Genomic DNA, 25,594 nt, shown 5'->3' with positions numbered 1-25,594 from the left:
GCCCCCAACCAAAACACTATCAAACAAGATATGAATGTTGGCAGAGAACAGTTGCACATTATGTCCAATTATCAAAGCAAGCTGCACGCATTAAGCCTCTTACTCTAGAGAAGAAGCAAGCTTCTCCCTTAAAGTTGTTACCAACTTTCCCCAACAGGGGAAAAGGAAGGAACTGGCTTATGTTTTTTTGGCTGCCATAGCCCTTCTAAGCTCACTTTCTACTGGGAACGTTGAGTCATTCCTTTTTTTGGCCCTTCATGCCTTCTAGGTTGCAGAGCAAGGCTGTCTCTGACAGGTGAACGGGGAAAAAGCACCAGGTTGAGAAAAGGCAAGAGATAAGGGATGGCACCCTACAAGACAGTAGTATAGTATTTAATTTGTACATTTAGGGGAGATTCACACAAACTGCCTGCACCCACCCACCCACGTGATTAAAACAGCAGCAAGGTGGTGTGGCGGGTGGGGAGACACGTACACCCATGCTCTTTCCCTAGGAATTTAGGATACGCCTGTGCTGAAATAAGTGTTTGTTTCAAAAAATAAACAAGACAACCCAAAGCCCAAGAGAGGGGAAGGGGAAAACAAACGAATAACCCAGTTGGTGCACAAGACCTCCATGAAATAAAACAATGCCTGATACACCATTAGTCAATTAGCTTGACTGATGTGGCTGTTAATAAGGCTCTGAATTAGGGTCAAGATATTCCAGTCAGCATCAGATTGACAGGTGTGAAAGACAGCAGTTAAGAAAGATGATAGAGAACACATTTTGCAATTGCTAGCAAAGGTAGCTGAACTACTGCCAAGGAAGGCAACTAGGAATAGCAGGAAGATGGCATCCAAATGTGGCCTCTCTGGCAGGTGTGAAAAAGAGTGTGTGTGTGTGTGTGTGTAGACCCTTATCTACAGTAATGTAGTATATAATTTGTGCATTTAGGAGAGGTTCACATGCAATGTCCTTTCTCCCTGTGCAAATTAAGACAGCAGCAGGATGATGTGCTGGGTGGGGAGACATGCACACCTATGCTTTCCCCCTAGGTATTTAGGATATACCTGTGCTGCTGCCTGTATATATGATTTTTCTGTATGAGGGCAGGGGAATCTAACACCCTTTGACAAAACAGCTCCAAATCCTTGATGAGTGACTGAAGTGCAATGAACAACCTTGTGTAAGTTGCTGTTGGGCTTTTAAGAGGGTTTTTAAGAACAGCCCTGCTGGATCAGGTCCAAGGCCTATCTAGTCCATCATCTTGTTTCATACAGTGGCCCACTAGATGCCTGTAGGGATCCCACAGGCAAGAGGTGAGGGCATGCCCTCTCTCCTGCTGTTGCATTGAGAGGCATTGTGCCTCTGAGGCTTGAGGTGGCTCACAGTTACCAGACTAGTAGCCATTGATAGACCTGTCCATGAATTTGTCTAAGCCCCTTTTAAAGCCATTCAAGTGTGTGGTGGCCATCACCACACCCCACGGCAAAGAATTCCATAGATTAATTATGTGCTATGTGAAAAAGTACTTCCTCTTGGAAGTCCTAAATTTCCTGACCTTCAGTTTCATGGGATGACACCTGGTTCTTGTGTTGTGAGAGAGGGAGAAACATTTCTTTCTGATTGCTCTCTCCACTCCATGCATAATTTTATACACCTCTATCATGTCTCCTTGAAACTGCCTCTCTTCCACACTAAAAAAACCCCAGATGCTGTAGCCTAGCCTCATAAGAAAGGTGCTCCAGGCACTTGGTCATCTTGGTTGCCCTCTTCTGTACCTTTTCCAGCTCTACAATGTTCTTCTGAAGACATGGTGACCAAACTGTATGCAGTACTCAAAATGTGTCCGCACCATAGATTTGTATAAGGGCATTATAATATTAGCATTTTTAATTTTCAGTCCCCTTCCTAATGATCCCTAGCATGGAATTGGCCTCTTTCACAGCTTCTGCTGACTGAGTCAACACTTTCAATGAGCTGTCCACCACGACCCAAGATCTCTCTCCTGGTCAGTCACCGATAGCTCAGCGTATATGTGAAGTTGGTTTTTTTTGCCCCAATATGCATCGCTTCACACTTGCTCACATTGAACTGCATTTACCATTTTTATTTTTTATGCACTTTGGCACACTAAAAACTTGTACACAAACGTTAAAAGGACTAAAACATGAAAATTAAGAAAACTTAATGTGCACAATTTATTTTAAGAGCAGATTTCCCCTGGTCACACAATCAAACTGGATCTTGAATGCCAAACTGAAAGACCTGCTGATTACATCCAGGGATGTAGGTTGGAAGCAACAGAAATTTAAGGCACTTGCAGGCTCATTCTTCCATTTAAACATTTTCTCAGAGCTGCATAAAGTACTCGTTACATGAGGCAATTAAACAAGCCTCACACACATGCACTGGCACTAAGCCAATGAAAAAGGACTTCCTTCCCCCAACCCCATCCTACTCACCTGCCAGCTGGGGTTACTAAACTTTTCCCTTGAAATAAAAATATTGTGGAATAATAAGCCACACCTGTTGGACATGGAAAAAAAATCTGAAATGTCCTCCTGCTCCTTTCATCGTGGCCCCATGGAAAAGCCTTGATGGGTAACAGCAGTGTATGCTGTACTGAAGGCCACCTCAGCTTTTCCGTTATAAACCCCAGTTTTCCAGGGTTTATAAAACCCGGCTGCAAAATGTAGCTTGGGGGCTGAAACACAGCACCAAAAAGGAATGATGAAGAGAAGGTTTTATATGCCCCCACGCATTCTTAATTAAAATTTGGCAAGTGATTGATCTAAAATGCAGGCTAATCACTTTGGGGAGCTTGAAAAATAACGAGTGCGGCCCACTTTGCAAAGTCATTATATCTCACACCATGCCAGGAAGGCGCAGTGCTTTGAGAAAAGGGTGGAGAATTTGCTCTAAACCCAGAACACTGAATTTGCAGTCCAAGACAATTTTCTCTCCTGGTCTGTGAAAAAGCTGGAGCTTCACAATTGAAGAGATTAGAGAGAATCAAATGGTTAAAAGCTCAAATGTGTGTAGCTCAAGAGAAGGATGCAATCACCATGTTATTGATGGTGGGGAAAAAGAAATACACGCATACCAAAGAAAGAAGAGAGCCAAGACTACAAGATTCCGGAATGGGGAAGAGCACGCTCTTGTTCCTAACAACTGAGCTATACCATTCACAGAGGATACTGTATATAGAGGAAGAGATAAAATGAGGAAAGAAAAGGTTACAAGAACAATGCGAAAGCCAGACAGCGGGGCTGACAGCACTCAAGGAACTTGATGTGCTCATTTGAGAGGACAATTCTGTCAAAACAATCCAAATTTGAACTGCCTGCATACAATTCCAGAATTTGGAGTTCTCCCCCTCTCACAATTTGGCCTTTTGGATCAATGAACAGGACATAAGAACTTACAAAGCTGCCATTATCAAATCCATATCAGGCACTGATTCACTTGTTCCAGATGTTCCTACTGACTAGCAGCAGCTCTTTAGGGTCTCAGGCAGGGGTTCCTGGCCCTACTATTTGAGATCCTGAGGAGGGCTGAATCTGAGCCTTCCTGCATGGAAAACATGATCACCACTGAGAAATGGTGCCTTCCTTCATGCCAAGAGGAAAAAGAAGACAGAGTGATAGTTGGCCAATATGGTTAGAGTAACAAGATTAGCTCCACAGGGGCTGCTGGGTAAGAGGAACTCCAATTGCTATGCATGGGAACCTTTTCTGGATGCTGTCTAGTGCATTTTCATATATGTAAATATTTTGATAACCATGTTGGGTCAGAAAGTTTGTTTTAAATTTTTAAAAAAGCCCAGATCCTAGCACATTCAGATGCTGCATCTGCTATTAGATCCTGCATGTGGAATTGTGGAAGCTGAACAATTCTGTCAAAAAGCAGGTAAAGAAGCAATCTGATTCCAGAGCATAAGAACGTACAAAGGGGAAAGTGCTATACAATGAAGGCTTTGACTCCCAACAGATGTTTCTTGACAGCCTGGAAAATCATAAATGGGAAGATTGAAGCAGATTCTGAGAGCTAATTTGAATTGGATTTTGGAATTCAGAAAGGAAGCTTTTGGTGTCTAGCATCATTTTTTGTCAACATACTCATACACAGTTGTGCCTAAATAGAGCAGAAGAATATGAGTTCTGTCCTGATGTGCCAATCCTGTGCTACAAATCAGTGCCAAATAATCAGTGACCCGAGGTGTAGGCTGCTGAACACAGAGAGCATCACCAGACCCTGAAAATATGCTGAAGTATGAGTACACATGGGGAAGATGCGATTGCTTCACTGTGTGCCCAAGGTCCAATTTTTGGCCTACTTTTCAGGCTTATGAGATCACCCGGCATTCTGTGTGCGCGTGTGTGTCTCCGCTATCAACTTCACAATGCCTGGACCAATATTAACCAAATTTGGTACAGTTGTAGGAACACACAGGGACACCTCAATGGTGGAGTTTGTAATGAAGTCATCCACCCCGATTCAAGATGGTGGATGTGTAAACGTTTGAGGTGCAAGTGGGCTAACTTGTGGATGCCTAACTGATTTGAACCAAATTTGGAACAGTAATAGTGAGTGACACACAGGGACAACTCAACGGCATGGTTTGTGATGATGTCTTCCACCCCAATTCAAGATGGCGAATATAAACATCTTGTTGGCACAATTGGGCTAACTTGTGAACCGCCAAAGCAATTTGAATCAAATTTGCTACAGATGTAGGGATACATAGGGAAAGCTCAAGGGCGTAGTTTGTAATGATGTCATCCACCCTGATTCAAGATGGCGGACACGTGAACGTTTGAGGTGCAAGTGGAAACTGATTTGGACCAAATATGCTACAGTTGTAGGGACACCTCAAACACACAATTTGCGATGTCATCCACTCCAGTTCAAGATGGCAGACGCATGAATGTTTGAGGCACAAGTGGGCTAACTTGTGAACTGCCAAATTGATTTGGACCAAATTTAGTCCAGTTATAGAGATAGTGAAAGGCAAGTAGGCAAATTAATTCTTATTAGAACAACTTGTTCAACCTCTGAGGATATGTCAGCAGTGTCATGATACAAAGTCTATGCATGTTGTAGTATCAGGCCTTGGCTGTAAGTTGAAGAAATCATACAGCTATCACATTACAGCATGATTTAAATATGCATGATTTAAATTTAAAATCATATCAGTTATGGGAAGGAAGTCTACTGGTATTTGGGGAATTTTGCTTTTCTGCTACGAACTTCATTCTCTGCACAGAGAGGACTGAAAGGCGGCTTCTTTTCCTGCTTCAGCTTCCTCACCTCACCACAGAATGTAGGTGCCAATACCTCCCTCTAAATCTTGATTTTGCTTTATTGTCTTGATTTTGAGAGCAGTTGCTATGGCTGGACTGGTTAGCTGCAACTGGGAGGGAGACAGCAAAGACCAGCAAACAGCCATAAATTGGATCCAAAGTTCATCACAACTGTGGATGGTCTTGAGCACTCTCTCTCACACACACACCCACCCACTTTTGAACACAGTTTCCCTTTGGACATATATTAAAAAACAACAGTAAGGACTGTTTCAGCTGCAGCTCCCCAAATACAGAGAAGCTATACATTCTATTATTGTGGGGATGAAAAGGATAAGCACTATAAAGGACGTTGTACATTGAAAGTGTTATCTTAATGATTAGCAGGTTCAACAGTCATCCTGAACTGAGCATGCTTCCATCTTAGTCATTTTTGCTAAGCCAGTCAAAACCTGAAGCCAGAAAACACTTGAAATCTACAGGGCAGCCCCTTCAATGGTTTCTCTGTGTAAGGGGCAAACATGACCCATATAACAGTTATGGGGGGGGGGAATGGATTGGACCGCAGCGAATCTACAGTTTGTCCTGTTAAGTATAACATATATGCATATTCACACACATGCTACTGGGACAGGCAGCAGCTGGGGGCAGGGTTGTAATCTGGGAAAATGGTATGGGGGGGAGAGTTAACCACCCACTGCTCTGTGGGCTGCATTGGGATTGCATACCTACAGCTCCTATTCGTAATTTTTTTTAAAAAGAGAAGGAGATTCATTCGTGTACTCCACTGCACATTTAGTTTGGCCCCCAGTGAATACAGAATGTTTGGCTCAGTTAGACACAAGTTTATGTCAGCTAAAGTTTAAGGATTTCATGCTCGTTTTGCTTCCAGTTTCTTTACTCAGCCTACAATACAAAAAAGTCTAAGCAAGAACTTGGTCTGGTCATATAAAACTCAGACACAGAAGGAAAAGCTTGATTTTTCCCCTAACGGGGGAAGAATGGCAGAACTCCAGAAATGTTCAAACACATCAGGAAGCCCAGTGAGCCAGCCTCCCCCCATAACTCCCATTAAGCGCAACAAATTGTTTATTGCACAACAGAAGAAGTATGCTGCCCCCTTTACTGAGCACATTTTTCCATGTGTGCTGCACACGCAGGGCTCTCTGTGCTCTCCTCACCACGAAGGAAGCCAGCCTGGCACCCAGAGAAAGGTAACTTGTGGCATTTATTAAACCCATTATCCCACAGTTTCTCGCTAGTTAAGGAAAAAACCACAAGCGTCTCTTTTGTGCCCAAAATAAAAGGAGATACCTTAATTAGAACAATGCAGGTTGGTGAGTATGAAACACCAGCCCAGCTGCCGTGTGCCATTAAATTCATAAAGAGGAGGAGGGGGAGGGAAGGGCAGCCTTAACGAGATTACACACATTGACTTTGATCAAGACACAAAAGCACTAAGGCGTTCCAGGGTTTTTATTGCTGTCTTCAGGCTACATTTTAATGGTTACATTAGAAACATGCGAACATAGGCTGAGATTTCTTTAAAGAGAGCGAGCGAGCGGCTCCTGCCTTGCAAAAGGCTCACTTTAATAAATTGTGGGCTATAGGGAGACGACTACGGCTGGGGAACAGATGAACAGTTGCTTATTAATTGCTTCCCCTGTGCAATTCCCAACTCTGAATGGTGCTCCCCTGCCCTGTGGCTTGGAACAGCTTCCCTGCCCTGTGGCTTGGCCAGTGCACATTCTCACAGTGTGGTTAGGGCATCAGATTGAACTTTTTCCTTCCCCTCTCCTCAAGGAAGGAGTGCTGGTCTTGTTGTAGCAAGCATGAATTGCTCCCTTTAATAAGCAGGATCCACCCTGGTTTGCATGTGGATGGGCAATTACATGTGTGAGCACTGTAAGATATTTCCCTTAGGGGATGGGGCTGCTCTGGAAAGAGCATCTACATGCAGAAGGTTCCAAGTTCCCTCCCTGGTATCTCCAAGATAGGACTGAGAGAGACTCCTGCCTACAACCTTGCAGAAGCCGTTGCCAGTCTGTACAGACCAGGGATTCTCAACACTGGGTCTCCAGATGTTATTGGACTTCAACTCCCATAATCCCCAGGCCCAGTGGCCTTTGACTGGGGATTATGGGAGTTGAAGTCCAATAACATCTGGGGACCCAACACTGAGAATCCCTGGTATAGACAATACTGAGCTAGATGGACCAATGGTCTGAACTTGGTATATCTCACCTTGCTCTTCTGTAATGCCAGGTCGGTCCAGAACAAATCAGAAACCATCCATGATTTGATTCTGGATGAAGGTGCTGACCTGGTATATATTACAGAGACTTGGTTGGGGGAGGCTGGGGGCCCAGTGTGGTCCCAGCTTCTTCCTCCAGGCTACTCTGTTGAGGAGCGGGTGAGGGACCGTGGGTGGGGAGGTGGAGTGGCTGTGGTCTATAAGAATAACCTTTCCCTTACCAGGATCCTTGTTAGAGTGTCGGACCATATTGAATGTGTGTACTTAAGTCTGGGGACCAGGGACAGACTGCGACTTCTGTTGGTGTACCGATCGCCCTGCTGCTCAACAGAGTCCCTAACTGAGCTGACGGACTTGGTCTCAGACTTGGTATTGGAGTCCCCCAGGCTTGTGGTGCTGGGGGACTTCAATGTTCACTTTGGGACCAATTTGTCTGAGGCAGCTCAGGAGATCCGCCCGAGAAGGTTATTGGATCCAATAGGATTTCAAGAAGCCTTGGAGGGATTTAGTGTTGGCTCTGCTGGTGATCCTGTTGCTGCCCTGGTGGAGAATTTGAACAGCAAACTCACTGGGGCAGTAGACATGATTGCTCCTAAGAATCCTCTCTGACCTGCTTCAAAATTGGCCCCTTGGTATATGGAAGAACTACGGGGGCTGAAGCAGCGAGATAGACGACTGGAGCACAAGTGGAGAAAGACTTGGCTTGAATCCAACAGACTGCAACATAGAGCTCATTTGAAGACCTATGCTCAGGCCATACGTGTGGCAAAGAAGCGATTCTTTTCTGCCCGTATTGCATCCGCAAGTTCACGTCTGGCGGAGTTGTTCAGGGTTGTGAGAGGGCTGGTGAGTGCCCCTCCTCCCTTGAATCAGAATCTGGAACCATCGATTACCCACTGTGATGTGTTTAAAGAATTCTCTGTCGAAAAAATATCTCGTATTTGGGCCAACTTAGACTCCGTCTCCACAATTACTTCAGTGTCTGATGTGGAGATGTCCACCAACTCCTCTTGTGTGATTAGGTTGGATGAGTTCCAGTTTGTGATTCCTGAGGATGTGGACAAGCTGATTGTAATGGTGCGGCCTACCACCTGTTCTCTTGACCCTTGTCCAACATGGCTTATATTATCTGGCAGGGGAGTTGTTGTAGATGGCCTGGTAGAGATTATAAATGCATCTCTGAGGGAAGGTAGGATGCCTCCTTGTCTTAAGGAGGCAATTATTAGACCGCTTCTGAAGAAGCCTACCCTGGATCCCTCGGACTTGAGCAACTAGTGGCTGGGCAAGGTAATTGAGAGGGTGGTGGCCTCCCAGCTCCAGAAAGTCTTGGATGAAACTGATTATCTTGGCCCATTTCAAAGTGGCTTTTGGGCTGGCTATGGGGTGGAGACTGCCTTGGTCGGTCTGATGGATGATCGCCAATTGGCAATTGACAGAGGAAGTGTGACTCTGGTTGGTCCTTTTGGACCTCTCGGCGGCTTTCGATACTATCGACCATAGTATCCTTCTGGAGCGTCTGAGGGGGGTGGGAGTTGGAGGCACTGCTTTGCAGTGGTTCCGCTCCTACCTCTTGGGCAGGTTTAAAATGGTGTCCCTTGGAGACTGCTGTTCTTCACTATCTGAACTCTTGTATGGTGTGCCCGAGGGCTCCATATTGTCTCCAATGTTATGTAACATCTACATGAAACCGCTGGGAGAGATCATCAGGAGATTTGGTGCAGGGTGCTATCAGTATGCTGATGACACCCAAATCTATTTCTCTATGTCAGAATCATTGGGAGAGGGCATAACCTCCCTAAATGCCTGCCTGGAGTCGGTGATGGGCTGGATGAGGGATAACAAACAGACTGAATTCAGCTAAGATGGAGGTACTCATTGTGTGGGGTCGGAACTCGAGAGATGATTTTGATCTGCCTGTTCTGGATGGGGTCACTCTTCCCCAGAAGGAACAGGTACGCAGTCTAGGGGTGCTTCTGGATCTGAGCCTCTCCCTGGTGTCCCAGGTAGAGGCGGTGGCCAGAAGTGCCTTCTATCAGCTTTGGCTGATACGCCAGCTGTGTCCGTTTCTTGAGGTGAACGACCTCAAAACAGTGGTACATCTGCTGGTAACCTCCAGACTGGATTACTGTAATGTGCTCTATGTGGGGCTACCCTTGTATGTAGTCTGGAAACTACAGTTGGTCCAGAATGTGGCAGCCAGGCTGGTCTCTGGGTCATCTCGGAGAGACCATACAACTCCTGTATTGAAGGAGCTACACTGGCTGCCGATATGTTTCTGGGCAAAATACAAGGCGCTGGCTATAACCTATAAAGCCCTAAACAGTTTGGGCCTTGGATATTTAAGAGAACGCCTTTTTCGTCATGAACCCCACCGCCCACTGAGATATGCTGGAGAGGTCCGTCTGCAGCTTCCACCGGCTCGTCTGGTGGCCACTCAGGGACGGGCCTTCTCCGCTGCTGCCCCAAGGCTTTGGAATGCACTCCCTAGTGAAATAAGAGCCTCCCCATCTCTGACAGCTTTTTAAAAGCCTTTAAAAACACATTTCTTCACCCAGACTTTTAATTAATGTTGTTTTAATGTTTTTAATGCTATTTTAAAATATTATTTTAAATATTTTAAATTGTTGTAATGTGTGTGTGTGTGTGTTCTCCCCCCCCTCCCATTTTTGTCTTAACGAATGTTTTACTTTGTTTTTATTCTGTTGTAAACCGCCCAGAGATGTAGGTTTTGGGTGGCATAAAAATGTTTAAATAAATAAATAAAGTAGCATCCTATGTTCCTTACTGGTAGGCCTATGGCCAATTTCAAACACCATTCCTTTTTAGAAAGAGTGCACTCTTTGTTTTTGTTTTTTTAAATGTCAGGACTGCTTCAGTTGCCACATTTTAAAGTGACAAAAGTGGGCATACCTGGGTCTCAAGGTGCATGTATAGGGAATATAGGTGTAGCAAAATGTGCAATTATTGCCCAAAGAAGAGACACACATTTTGTCCTAGTATCTGTTTATCCTTTGTCTTCCTATGGGAACGAGACACACATTTGCACCTTAAGATTTTACATGACAAATGGTTTACATCCAAGTCTTGTAATCATAACAAGGAGCAAAGGAAGGCCTGCCTCTATCATGGGCTGATTTAACTCCACCTGCTCACCCCACTCTCTTGCTTCCTCTCCCATTGAGAGAGTCCTCAATGGGAGAAGCTGCCTAGAAGGTAGTACCAAAGGGCTGACTTTATTAAAAGGAGCTTGACAACCCTGGACTGAAACCGTGAACACTGGCATGATCATCTTACTGGTTTTTGCACTGTATACAAGGACAGCCTACATAAGCTACAGCATCAACAGGAACACTGCCGATAGGAAAGACACTTTACTGCTGTGGGAAGCAACAGACAATATATGTTTCCTTCATGGATGCACTTCTAAGAAACTTCCACTGGTGATAAATTCTACATGGGGAAAAATGCCACAGCACTTTTTAAAAAAGCAACTCAAATCTGTGACCCCAAAAGCAGAGAATCTTGCCCTTTCCATTTTTTTGCCTCTATGCCTCTTGAAAGTGTTAGCCCTGAATTTAAGCAAATAGTTCCTTTGAGCTTATAACATAACTGCTTTTGCTGAGAAAGTACAAAATGTACCTTTTTAAAAGTTGTGTTACAACCACTCATGCCATTAGAGGGACAGATAGTCAATGCCTTACTGAGCTACAGTTGGAATTTCTGGAGAAAACCAAGGACAAAAAGCCAATATTGCATAAAGCAATATATATGCAAGCATTCCAACACTTTTGTTCTCAGAGGGAATTTTTTTATATAAAGATGGACCTGCTCTCTGGGCATATTAACGTTTGTTTTAATTTGTATTGTTTTTATTGTAAACTGCTCAGAGACATAACTTTGGGGTGGTATATATATTTGTTAAACAAACAAACAAACCAATCAAACAAACTCTGAAAAGAGGGTTACATGCCCAGAGAGCAGGTCTGTCTTCATAAACACTTTCCCCCGAGAAAGAGCCAAGGGTCTAACTGTATCAGTATCCTTTCATAAACACTGGTTTGTGCCATTTTGGATTTTTGTCTTTTGGCTCTTGTGTTTCCTTATTGGTACCACTCTCCCACATTACTTCCTGAGAAATATAACTCATTTGGATGAGGAGACAGTAAAAATGATTTGATTATGTTTGTGGGCTTAGCATGCCACAATAAGTCTTAAGCTCACATGCTCCACCACTGAAGCGCAAGGGAAGGAAATTTGAAGCTTCTGTTTGTTGTCTGTAACAAACTGCAGCTTCCCATTTCATCCAAATACAGAACATGGGTGGCACAAACCAGGATCAGATCTACATGTGAAGGGGGGGAGGGGCAGACACAAGCCTGAAGCTTACTACAGCGCATCGTCGCAACAAATTGTGCTACTTTGTTCACACCTGAATGTGACAATATTGAATGTCATGTCTGCCTCTCCCTTTGTCTGGCACACATGGCTGTGACCTTCCTTACCCACAGGCCACTGCCACTGCAGCTGCCTCCATCTGCAGTCCAGCTCCTCCTGAGTTGATAGGTCTTACTCATACTCCTGGGACACACTTCCCTTTCTTCCAAGGCACTAGCAACACTCTCTGGTAAGGAGCAGTTCAGCTTGCAGAGCCATTTTAACCTGCCTAACCTGAGCTGCTATGAAAGGGTGGTATGACTGGACAAGTAAGTGGAAAACTGCAAGTCAAGCATGGTGGGCTGCCCAGTGAAAACCAATCAGCTGGATTCTTGAGGGAATGCTGCCCAGTGCATAGAGCTCCTTGGCATCCCCACCACCTCGCCAACCAAATCACATGTAGCAAAAGTAGGCTTGGAGGTGTGAGATCAAGATACTGGTGTTAAGAATGGACATGTCCTAAAATATAATGGTCTCACCATGAAAGATTCTGATCCAACTGTAACGTTAACTAGTGAATATGCTTGAGGATAAGAAACTATGTACGAGCCATTACTCAAGATACCAAGAACCTCACCAGAGTCCGCAGCCAGCATTCCTCACAGTGCACGTGCCAACACTGAATGGACGTCAAGGGCATCGTGTATGAGTCCTGCAGAGAAAAAGTGGAGACAGTCCCATCACAAATTCAAAGTATCTGGGAATTCTGAGCTCTAGGAACAGGGTGGGGGAAAACTACCACACCAGAGCATCTCATTTTTATACTAGAAACATAGTTTGCATCATAGCTTCAGTTCTCATACACTTAAGAAGGCAACACCTTTGGAGCTTCTACTTGCACAATGGGCAAGGCATGAACACAGAAGGTAGCCAACCCTCAAAGAAGGCACAGCCACACTATAGGGACCTGAAGAACTACTGTGGCTATCACTTGTTGCCCTACAACTGGGAACAATGGGAAAGTGATTAGGGTTTGTGATAGCTATTGGCAGAGGCAGTATTAACCCTTACTTTGAACAACCTGATTATACTGAAACTCCCCAAAGCTCTCTTTTTTTACAACTGCTGCCAGTAAACTTTCTCTTACTAGATTATCTGGATGGAACCACCACCAACAGGCAAACAATGCTCATTTCAGTCTGGTAATCTGAGGAAGTCTTCTTCCCAGCACCTACCCATTTACCTCCATTACTCTCATGACCAAAGAGAAGTAAAAGATAAACTCTAAAGGCTTGTACAGGCAATCTTTTTATTTTTATTTCTGACCAATAGGAGAAATTTCCCTCTGCTTGCGATGCTGGCCTTAGCCCCAAATTCTACAGTACACAGGAGGACTATTCGCAGGCACGATTGTACATATGTACAAGTGAATGACTGTACATGCATTCATTTTAAAAAACTCAACACAGGGGCTGGACCCCTAAAAAACAGACTATGGCTTATATGTACTGCTGTATGCACAAGGAATGTTAATAGTGTGAATAACTATAGAGATCAACAATCATGTGTACTCTGCACACAGACTGTGTGTTGTTGAGTATCAAGTGTGAATAGGTCTAGTGTGAGAATTGTACAAATGAAAAATTGTACAAACAATTGCCTGGAGAGGTTTGATCCTTCAAAGAAAAGTTAAGGCAAAGAGTTTCTTGGTCACTGTTGCAGGGGTGGGGGGTAGTATTTTTCTTTTAAGACATTTGTTTTTATTACAAAAAGTAAGATTATGATTGTATCCCTCCATCGTATCCAAAACGATCTTCAAAGCAACCAAATATCAATATAAACATAAAACCTATAAAAGAATAACATCATATAAATCCCTAAACAGCTTGGGCCCTGGGTATTTAAGAGAACGTCTTCTTTGCTATGAACCATATGGCCCATTGAGATCATCTGGAGAGGTTCACCAGCTTGTCTGGTGGCTACTCAGGGACAGGCCTTCTCCATTGCTGCCCCGAGGCTTTGGAACACACTTCCTGCTGAAATAAGAGCCTCCTCATCTCTTACAACTTTAAAAAAGGCAGTCAAGACGCATTTGTTCACCCAGGTTTTAATTAGATATTATTTTAATTGTGTTTTAATAGTTTTAACGTTTTAAATTTTAATTGTTGGAATATGTTAATCTTTTTATTGGTTGTTTTTATTGTCTTGTAAACCTCCCAGAGAACTTGTGTTTTGGGCAGTATGTGTTAAATAGATAAATAAATAAAATATTTAGGAAATGCTCACCCTTTAAAAGGACATTAAGAAATGTTTTGTTAAGATCCCAAAAGCTCATTGTTGCAGTAAGGAAGCAATAGGTACCTGAGATCAGAGGAGTTATAGTTACTTGGAGTGGGAGGAACGACAGAATTTTCCTTGCAAGCATAATTTGCAGATCTGAGTGCTGAAAAAAGGATGGGTCTAAAACAGAGGTACAACCTGGAGGAAAGAGATTCCCATCTCTTCTAAAGAAAGAGTTAAAAGTATAGGGAAAACCAATTATCTGCACTAGTCCTAAGAGGAGAAGAGAACAGTTGCAGACGCTGAGCCACTAGAGGGAGCTTCAGCATTTCAGTAAGCAAGCCACAAGAGCCTGGCACTCATCATCAGGGCATAGGCAACTTTGAAATATTTGGGTTAATGGCTTGTACTTAAACCACATGGTAGGCTTAGGTCTGGTATTCTGACCTCCTTATGGCACATCATGGAGAGAGGAATATGGACACAAGGAAACCTGCAGGGTCAACAGAATCGGTACTCTATAAAATGATACAGTTGATGAGCCGTCAGTACCATACCATACCATACGGGTATGCATTGAAACTGAATCCTGGAAAGAGTAACTTGAGCAACTTCCACAGAGCTAAGGGACAATAAAGAGGACAGGGTACAGCTCCCCCACATAAAATATCAATCACACCACCTTGCTGTAGACAAGGTGGAGGCACAGTTATTTCCTTATTCATGACCACCACTGGCAAGCTACTCACCATGCAAATGAGACATTTATAGCGGTCCCCGCGGGAAAGCTGCCTTTCTAACTCGCGAACACGAGCCTTTAGCGCCTCAAATGTTGTCACTGCCGAGTCTTCTGTAATCCTAAAATAGATGACACAAGTCAGGGCTGGCTGAGTTCTTAGAAACATCTCACTGATTTCATTATGTGCCAAGTATAGCAGGCAAAACCACATGGTGGCAGGGTGCATCTTGGTTTCTGCTAAGCACAATTTGATCAGCAGATAGAATCAAAAGATGGCCTGCAGTAGCAAAACCCCTCAGAAAACGTTTGAAAACAGAGGCCAAGGAATAGCAAACTCAGTCCTACTGAGTCAACTTTGTACTGGATAGAGAGAGATCCAATTTGGTTCAGGCAGTACTGTGGTTATGGTGCCACCCCCTTCCTTTCAAGGAAATTTTACCAAGTCCTGGTGGCACATCAGCAACTGGCAACTTCTATGGAGACTGTCATGTGCCCACACTGCATTAAGAAAAGGCAGTAGACAAAAGCTGTTGAAATGATGCTAGCCCATCCCAGCTGCCCCCAAGAAACTGCTTGGAATATGTTAAGGAGAAAGACATGGCTGTAACAAGAAGTTGCCATTTGTATGTGGTAGGAAAGGAACGGAACTTGGCTCAATAGGGTTAAAATCTATGCAATGTTCCAGCCCTGGATATAGTAAGCAGCCAGTATGCATTATCTAATGTATCAAGTAACTGCAAAGCCCTGCAGAGCAAGTAGTGTCCATACTAAAGAAAGTCTGTTCTAGCAGCTTTTGGGGACACATTTCTGTATGCTCACCCTCCCTACTCCAAACCTCATTCAAAAATTCTAAATTCTGCAAAAACCCACAATAAGAATGTTTGGCTTTTTATTAGCATTTGATTTCCCCTCCTCTCCTCAAAAAATATCCATTGCATTGCCAAAAGGGGAATGATTGTAAAAGAAAAATGCAATAAGTTTTAAAAAACTCTGTGTGTGCGCGCGCGTGTGTGCGTGCGGGATACTATAAAAGAAGTAAAATATAGCAACATAGGAATATCAAGGTAGACCATTGGTCCATCTAGCTCAATATTGTCTACATTGGCAGTGGCTTCTCCAAGGTTGCAAGTAGGAGTCTCTCTCAGCCCTATCTGGAGATGCCAGGGAAGGAGCATGAAACCTTCTGTGTGCAAGAATGCAGATGATCTTCCCAGAGTGGCCCTATCCCCTAAGGGGAATATCTTACAGGGCTCACATGTAGACTCCTATTCAAATGCAAACCAGGACAGACCCTGAAGTGCAAAGAGGAAAATTAATGCTTGCTATCACAAGACCATATAGTTAATGTCAGTACACTGTCTTTTGTAAAACAAAAAACAACAACAGACACCAACACCCATTCCCACTATCACAGGGTCAAGAAGTCTGAGCCAGGATTTCTTTGGGTATTCACTAGGCATAGACCCCTGTAGAAACCAATCAGGCTCTGCAGCTTGGCAGGATTCTCATTCTGTTTGTTAAGTGAATTACTGTAGCTGATTCACTTAAGCTACAGCATCCAGGGTGAGGCAGATGTCACAACCTCAGCCCTGAGCAGTAGACTGAGTCTGACTCAGAGATGGGGGGCTGGGAGGCAAGCTGGAGGAGCCAGCACTAGGCCCCGAGACCAGAGTGGAACTGTGTCTACCAGCTGGAAGATCCATGAACTGGCACCTAGACTCTGGGCCCCATACTGTCCTGGTCTCCACATCAAATACCTTATGTTCTCCTAAACCTGTACACCAGCACTGGCAAAAGGCCAGTGGGACTTGATGAAGCAGAGAAGGAGTGCTATACTGCAGTCCAGAGGGCTGCCCCTTCTGTTCTGCAAGAAAGGAGGCAGAGTCTGGGAGAAGTTATGGCCCTTGCCAGACCAAGTTGCTCATCTGGAGCTTCCCAGGGTTCTGCCACCCTTACTGCCTTGATGGTTCCTGACTGCAGGGCAGGACATCAGGGAAGGGTCGGCCCTGTACTGAACTCAGAGCAAAGAGGGCCAGCAAGAACATCAGCACAGCACTGTTCAGCTCACCACTCCAAGAAACTGAATATAACTTTTGAACCAATTACATTCTGCCTTGTGCCTTGACAGAAGAACTGATACTCAGGTGAGCTGGGCAGCATCTCCAAGCAGACTAAGGAGCACTGACACCCAACAGAAACTGGAGCTTCGAAAGGAAGAGGCAAAGATAGAAAATGGTTTGTTTATAGGAGTCTAAGAGGCTGAACCTGACTGGCCAATTTTGGAAATTCTCTAAGATTATCACCCCTGTCCAGTAATAAATGAATGAATCAGTAAAGGCTGAATAGAGGCATAAGCAATAATACTCAGTGCCTGCCCGATGCAATGGCCAATCAATAGCAAGGCTGTAGATCAGGGTGCTAGTTAGCTGGAAAATTACCGCATCGCTGCATGCGTCATGCTGGAGGATCCTGGACAATCAATGAAGGAGGTATTGATTTAGTTATTATCACTTCATATGCTCCAGACATTGTTAAATATACATTTATTAACAAGGCTGGGGGGCATACTACAAGCAGAGAGTCTGAACAAGTACAATCTATCTAGCTGAGCCAGCAAACTCAAACTTCTCTTTCTGCCTGTATGCACAAGACTCAGCCAGACCTTAACATAACTGAGTAAGCTCCTAATCTTTTGCCCTCACTATGGGCAGCATCCAGACTAAGTTAGTCATGACTAACTTATTTAATTTATTTGAATGGTGTTTAGTCATGACTAACTTAGTCTGGATGCTACTCAATGAGTGTAGCAGCTGTGCATGCCTCAGAAGTTAAAGAGACTATCCCTCATCTCCACTGGATCCATGATCCCTCAAACATTAGCAGTTTTGCTGTCATTTTTACTTTTCATTGTGAGGTTATGTTGGAAAAGTGAAGAAGTACAGAGCATGTTCTCATGATCTATTTAGAGGAGAAAAGGAAAATATCAGTGTTCCCCATTTCAGTGGAACAAGAACTCAAGGCAATTGAAATTGAAAGGAAGCAAAACTTAAACCATATTAAATGCGTTGAGTTTTTAGCATATTTGAAGGTAGGGTTTTTTAAATAAGAAAAGTCCAACAAGTAGGGCAGGATCCTGTGAAACCCCTGGATTCAGAATACCTCAAATCCCCATAAAACTGATGTCTAGGGGATGCATCTGCCCACTTTCCTTAGTCTGTCTTGTTGTACTGCTGGAAAAGGCATAAACCAGGCAAGAGGGAGGGCTGTGCCACTTCAGGACATGTGCAGTCTAGCAGTTCAGAAAGGGCCATGGCAACCCTGTCAGCAATGGTCTCTTGTGAGCACCCTGTGTTTTCGTCTTTCAATGGTATGCTCCTCCCCAGCTTTTCTTCAGAACAATCGTAGTCCAGAATGCTCTCAAACTTCATCTCTCTTTCCAGTATACTTATTTCAACAGAGTACAAATTTCCTTCCTTTTCATAAATTGCCATGCTGTAAGTAACATTCTATAAACCTTTACAGCCCTGCTGTTTGTATGTACCCTATAAAACACATTTAGAACTGATTAAATGAACTACTAATAAAATGTCATAGATACATCCGATACCTGCTATCTTGACCCACCCTCTTTTCACACACTCATTTAGTTTGGTACTCATGAGCCTGAAAATTCAGAGAAACTCAGGGTTTGTCCTCAATAACCCATTAGAACCCATCCTGTCTTTTCTTCTGAGTAGGTAAGAGATGCCATCCCTTCCTAAAAAGAGATAGGATATGTTTCTGAAACTTTGCCGGGCAAAGCGTTGATGCATCCAAAACAGACCTGCCCGCTTCCAAATGAACATTTAACTGAAAGTAAAATTCAAAATATGTAGATGAAACTCTAAAATATGGAAGAAACATCAGGAAAAAAACCTTAAAACCTAGGGTATGCTGAGTGCTTCTAGCGGTCAGGTCCTTCACTCTCTTCAGCTCACTGTTCTTTGCCATAAACCTAACCCTTGCCCCAACATACCTATTGCCTGCAATATCCATGAAGTGCCAGCTCTCCTTCCCCAACTATCAGTAGCTGCAGAAGATCAGATATCTTTCAAGCACCTGCTGCAGAGATATATTTTATTTTTTCCACATCCACAGTGCAATATTCTATTAGTTGGAATATGTTATTTCCACCTAGCGAGACCATTTACATGACCATTTCTATGCTGCTTCTATGTGTTTTTATTCTTGCGTCTATGTGTTTTTTTGCTAGTATTTTATAGTTTTTAAATTAGATTTGTTTTATATTTTTAGCTTAATATTTTAATTGTCATTTTTATTGTATGTTTTTAACTTTTGTAAACCGCCTTGGGGTTGTTTTTAATGACAGGCGGTATAGAAATTCAACAATAAATAAAAATAAATTGCTGTTTGTATTGTTGCCAGCAGTGTGGTAGTGCACCATAGGTATTTATTGGATAGTGGGCAAAGCTCACTAAAAAGCCCAAAAGCAGAAGATAACCTCAGGTATCCTCATGATCCCAGCTGTTTCAAGCCACCACACCATCATTTTTTGACATACTGCATCAAGTTATTTGGTGTATGTATGGATGCAATTGCACACATTTATCATTTATTAAGGGCAGGGTGGGGGATGCAAAAACCTATGCTTGCAATTCTGCAAAGAAAAAGTGAATATGTACAGGAAATGTATAAAGATAATACTGAAATGAAATGCCACAAGTGTGCTGGTCTCATTACAGTTTTAAGTGACAACATACACTCAACTATTTGAGATGAAAGTGTTTTTTTAAAAAAGAAAGATACCCTAGAAAAATGTTTATCACCACCAGCCTGTAGCTCATTGCTATTCCTTTGTTAGCTGAGGAATAAGCAAAATAGGACCATGATCCTTTCTGATACCTTTCTTCAGTCAGCACTGCAGCCAAAGTAATTGTTGTGCCATCATGAGAGGAAAGCTGGGTGTCACCCTAGCTCATTCCTACCTCTCTTTACTGAGAAGCAAGTTGAATACAAAGAACCAAAGGGTCCAATCTTTGGTTTTGTCTATGATCCTCCATGCCTTCACAACCCTAACTGGTTAACTCCCACAATGCAGATTATGAAATTCCACTTCATGGAGCAGCAAAGCAAGGCATAGAAGACCCATATGGATCAAGCAGGTAAGTTAGCAGCACCACTTGCTGAGGTGTGACCAGTGACTTCGCCTGGGATAAATTATTTCTTGCTTCCAAAGACGGTTCCCTATACCCAATTGCCACTCCTCCCCCCACCCAAAAGTAACGGCTACCAACCAACCTTTCCCAACATGTAAGCTTAGCATGTCAGCTCTTCACAATATCAGAGAACTGTGAAGCATGTGTGACCCACACATTTTAAGAGCATGGGGACTGCAAAAGGTTTCAAGGCCAGATGCTAGTGGCAGACTGGTTTCAAGCTGTCCTCAGAAGGGGTTCAGCTACCAACCTGGCAGCAGACATCAGAAGTTATGCTATTGAATGACAAGTCAAGATAGAATGAGGTAGGTCCTCTTTCACTGTATAAACTGGCACAGGTGTCCCAAAGTTCAGAGATTTCTGGTGATACAGGTGGAATGAAGAAGGGGGGAAAGCCTCAATTCTTTGCTTCTACAGCAAGAGCAGGCTTTCCTGCTGCAGACACAGGAATCTCTTCCATTGTGTATCTTTGTAAACTAACCTCCAAGAAAAAGGCTGATGGAATCCTGTGAAGGAATGCTGCCTCTGTTGCAGATTTGGCAAGGATGCTAACGCATTGTTCTCTAAAAGGAGTGCCCTCCCATCTTGATTAATATATGTTTTTGTAGCACAATAAATTAAGAATGTTGTTCACCTGTAATTACAGTGGGTGGTTTATTTTGGCAACATGCCATAGCGCCTGGTTGCCAAGTTATGAATAATGCAGCGTTCCGTGGCCTAATTTCCATGTTCTCAGCTGAAATTTTGGAAGAGGCTGCATGCAAGGGTGCGTGCCTGCAAAGCAGAGGCCCTCTGAGTCACAAGTGCCTCTATTTTATACTTGCTTGCACAACTTGTTAATGCTACCAGCTGCTTGCCAAGTTTGGAGTTATCTGTTGACTAATTTAATCTTCATGCAAAGCAAGAGTGTTGTGTTGCTCTACTCCACAGAGGAATTATTCTTCCTACACTTGCATGCTCTGTCACAGTGGCATGGAGGGAAAGCTTACTGCCACAAGAAGGCATTCTAAGCTGCATTTAGCTAGGACCTGGGTAAAGATTCCCCAAAGAATTTCCCTACAGAAGAATTCATTATGCTGCTTTCACGCCCCCATCCCTCGGCTGACATGGAGCCCAAGAATGTCTCTGCAGAAGCAGAGAGCGAGTTCAGGAGTTGGCACTCGGCCGTCTCCGCCTCTGGGATTCATCCGCCTGGCCCGATCAAACTGCAGACAGATGGCACCGACGATCAATGAGAACAGTAAGAAGCCCCCGAGTCAGCATGATTAGAAGCATTTGCAGGGTTGTAGAGATCAGCTAGCCACTGGGAAGGATTGCTATTTATTTATTTTAGGAGGAGGGCAGCAAAGGACTGCGCTTGCACCAACATTCAAAATGCATAATTGAAGGAATTATGCACCTACATGACAGCTGGGAAACCGCTAACTCCAGGCCTGCAAGCAGCTGGTGACCACTAGCACTCATCCTAACCTCATGTATGCATGTGTTTTGTCTTGCTTCACAGGAATGCCCCACTGAAGTTCTTCACTCTTTTTTTCAATTAAAGTTGTGCAGGAGAGACAGCAGCGGAAACCAGGAGCACATGTCATCTGTACTTCTGAGGACACTGATATGGGGGAAAGAGTGTAGCCTTGCTGGTGTCCCCTGTCATCCCCCCCCCACTTTTTAAAAGTACATTTTAAGGACATTTTGTACATTTCTATACTGGGATGCCACAAATACCCAGTCTCTAAAAATAAAAATCTGATGACAGGAAGACATTCATAAAATATGCACAGGAATTGGGTGGAGGGTGAAGACTTGTGCTGCTTACCAATAGTGAGTTCACAGGCACCATTGCAAATGGAGGAGTAACTGATGCAGGAAAAAGTTGCATTTTCCCAGTGAAGTGAGTAAGTGCTGGGGAAATGAAACTTCCTCACAAGAGCAGGACTTCCTTCAGAAAAGCATTTGGATCTTGTGCAACAACTGGACATTTTCTGCATAAAGTCAGGCTCACAGGGCCATGGAATAGGGGTGGGTGGGACAAATGTCCCCAGGCCACAGGGGGCCACCAAAGTGCCCCTGCATCCCCCCTATTCCCTCCTTGCGAGGGAGAAAAAGGAAGCATCTGGCCAGCAAACAATGCACTTTGTGAACGAGGAAGAAAAACAAAGCCTCCAGCTGGCAAAGAAAGTACTTTGCTGGCAGGAGAGGGCAAGGGGCTGCGTGTTTATGCCCTGAGCCAGCGTGTGGATGCACAGAGCCAGGGCAGGGCTGGTGCAGGGTAACCCGCTCAGCCTTAGCGGCTTGTCCCAGTGCCGCCAGGAACCTCGCGACATCCCTGCATAAGGTTCCACATTAAAAAACAACAACTCTATTTGTTGCTCTATAACAATTGTTCTCTGGGTGGCTGACAAAAAACCATAGAATAAAACATACAATTAAAAGCAGATTAAAAACAAAAGACTGAAGTAGCATCTGGAAAGGTGTCATCCTGCTGTCCCACCAGCCACAACCGGCTAGGAAGGAAGGATACTGTAGGGGTTGATCTGGTCAAGAGTATTTCAGGATTGATTTGAATATCCCCATTCTGGCCTCACTGTTCACATTCATTGACAAGCATGGTTATATCTCCCGGGACTGGGGGCTAGCGTTTATTGTTCCCATCTTCAAAAAAGGGAGGAGGGACAATCCAGCAAACTACAGACCCATCAGCCTGCTCAGTACATTCAGTAAGCTCTATGCTAGGCACCTATGCTGGATACTAACAAGAAAACCTCCAAGAGGAGGAGCAGGCTGGATTTAGGGAGTGATGGTCGACAATTGACCAGTGCCTAATACTGCAACACCTAATTGAGAAATACTCCATCCACACTACAGTATGTGGCTTTTATAGACTTTAAGTCTGCTTTCGACTCTACCTCTCAAGACAAGATGTGAACTAGAAATTCAGCCGGCACCTGTTATCCCTCATTCGCACCCTCCACGATGATACATCCCTCAAGTTTAGATGCAACCCCCAGGCCCACCTATCAAGCACTTATCAAGCTAATGTAAGGGCATCAAACAGGGCTGCATACTTGTTCCCCTCCTGCTTAACTTCTACATAAACTCCATGGTGAGTCACCTGAATAACCCAGAATTTCACTCTCCCAAGCTCGCAGAGAAACATCTCTATCCTGCTCTACACAGACACAGCAATCCTCTCAAGGACCCTCATAAGTCTCAGAAGAGCACTGAGAGCCTTCGCTCAATACTTGTAGGGAGGATCTATTGGAAATTAACTATCACAAAACAAAATTATGTTCTTTACCAAGAGACTAAGGACACTGGGACACCATCGAGCAAGTCACATGCTTCAAATACCTGGGGGTGGTCTTCTATGCTTCTGGCACCAGGAAGACTCATGGCAACCACATTGCACTAAATGCCCAGAGGAGCTCTGCTGCCATCCTAAAATTCTTTCAGACAAGGAGGAGGACAATACACACCCACAGCCTCAAATTATTTGAAGCTAAGTCACTGGCCCAATTCCTCTATGGCACTCAGCTGGGCCCCTTCTCCAACCTCGCCCCTCTGGAACTTGTCCAGTCCAAATTCTTAAGAGCTGTATTACAAGCACCCTGATGTGCCCCCAATGTTAGCCTATGACTGGAGGCAGGCCTGGTGAAAGTGGAGGCCAGAGAATGGCTGACCATAATTACTGGCTAAGATTATCCTTCCTTTCAATGGGTCTAGCCCCTCTAACACTACAGGAGGACAACCAATCCATATGGAAACTCTGGTGGCAAAAATTATATCACTTGGACTCTCCCCTGCCCACCTCCTCCCCATGGGCCATGAGTAGGCCAGGATACTCCTCAAACAGCACATAATGGATATAGAGTACCAAACGGACTTAGACATGGTGCTGAACTTCCTCATCACTGAAAGTTGAAGGTATATAGTAGCGCCTGCTGTATATCTTAAGTAGCTAGAGGTCCTGAATCACAGAAGGGCCTTCATCTTGGCCTGCTTTGGTGTTCTCCACTCAGCTGTGCTAGACAGAAGATACAGGAAGATTCCCTTCTCGGAATGTCTGTGCCCTTGCGACTCCGGGCAAGTCGAAACCAGAGCATGACTTTCTCCATTGCCTATTCTATAGAGATATCCGCAAGACCCTTGTTTTCCTACATCTCACTAGGGGAGGAGAGCTGGTCTTGTGGTAGCAAGCATGAATTGTCTTCTTTGCTAAGCAAGGTCCACCTTGGTTTGTATTTGCATAGGAGACTACATGTGAGCTCTACAAGATCCTTAGGGGATGGGGCTGCTCTGGGAACAGCACCTGCATGCTTGCTTGCAGAAGGTTCCAAGTTCCCTCCCTGGCATCTCCAAGGTAAGGGCTGAAAGAAACTCCTTCCTACAACCCTGGGGAACCGCTGCCAGTCTGTGTATACAATACTGAGCTAAATGGACCAGTCGTCTGACTCAGTATAAGGCAGCTTCCTATGTAGGTTGCCTGGTAGCACAGAACAAATCTACACCTCCCTAATACTCTCTGATTGCAATCTTTCCACAACACACGACTTCACCAAGTTTTGTGCAGCTGTGTGCAAGATGTGCTGGGATTTGACCACCAGCAAGTGTTAACCAGGCCCAATACAGCACTTAATCTTATCTTTAAACCTTTAAACTAATTCTATAGCTCTCAACAGCTCTATCCAAATAAGTTTTGGTCCTATAGCAATTTTTACCTCTATAGCTTTTAGTATATTTTATAGTTTTAATATCTTTTAACTATAAAATCTTTTAGAATCCTAATTTCTATAGACCTCCTCAGTAACTACTATAGTTTTAATCTCCTTTAACTATAACACATGTTTAGTTTTACATAGTTTTACGCTGCAATAGCTGATTTATAGTGCTTGCAGTTTCTATGTTCTGGTTGCCTTATGCTGGTCAAAGACTAAAATAAAGATTGATTTGATTTGTACTCTGAAAAGAGAGCAACCCAAATCAATAAATACCTTCCTACTACGCTGCAGCTTGCAGGTTTTGGGCACTCGGAACCCAGTTCTTAGTAGTCAGGCTCCCAAAGATGAACCAGTAGGAGGGACGACAGCTTGGAGATTTGAGCAAGTCTTCAGTAACCAACATTTGTATCAAGTTATGGCTGAATGTTCAGGCACTGACAGCCAATGCAGAATTCAGCTTTCTGAGAATCTGTTGTCATTTTAAAAAGAAAAGCAAGCTTCTAGCCCTTAAGGCTGATAAGGTGGATTGAGAGAATGTGGGCTGAAGTCTCAGAAGCCAGGAAAGCAACTGAACAAGGTTTCTAACAAACAGGGCAGAGCTTTAGTGCCCTGAATAGCTTCTTGTCTCACCCCCTGACAAACAAGATATAAAAGCAGTGGGGGGGAAAGTGAAGAAGAAGAAAAAACCTGCAAAGCGATTTGGGTATTTTATCCTGGTTACAGAATT

The 25,594-nt window shown here is 43.9% G+C and overlaps 1 protein-coding gene and 1 long non-coding RNA gene across 9 annotated transcripts in view; one reads left to right on the top strand and one right to left on the bottom strand.

Annotated features, from left to right (window-relative positions):
- The window catches only part of LOC128322650 (uncharacterized), a 38,454-nt gene extending 16,550 nt beyond the window's left edge, over positions 1-21,904 (top strand). Inside the window, exons 3-4 of the long non-coding RNA XR_008305846.1 lie at positions 20,035-20,098; positions 21,657-21,904. This is a non-coding gene — a long non-coding RNA (uncharacterized LOC128322650). The remainder of the gene's footprint in view (positions 1-20,034; positions 20,099-21,656) is intronic.
- The window catches only part of RNF220 (ring finger protein 220), a 410,389-nt gene that overhangs the window by 3,123 nt on the left and 381,672 nt on the right, over positions 1-25,594 (bottom strand). For all 8 annotated transcript variants that reach the window (XM_053244321.1, XM_053244318.1, XM_053244319.1 and 5 more), the window contains 2 exons: positions 14,947-15,055; positions 12,555-12,629 (listed from right to left, as the gene is read on the bottom strand). In XM_053244321.1, the coding sequence (XP_053100296.1) occupies positions 12,555-12,629; positions 14,947-15,055 (184 nt within the window). The remainder of the gene's footprint in view (positions 1-12,554; positions 12,630-14,946; positions 15,056-25,594) is intronic.

The sequence above is a fragment of the Hemicordylus capensis genome, chromosome 4 (assembly GCF_027244095.1).
Source record: "Hemicordylus capensis ecotype Gifberg chromosome 4, rHemCap1.1.pri, whole genome shotgun sequence".
Lineage (NCBI taxonomy): Eukaryota > Metazoa > Chordata > Lepidosauria > Squamata > Cordylidae > Hemicordylus > Hemicordylus capensis.
This window is presented reverse-complemented; position numbering and strand designations above follow the sequence as displayed.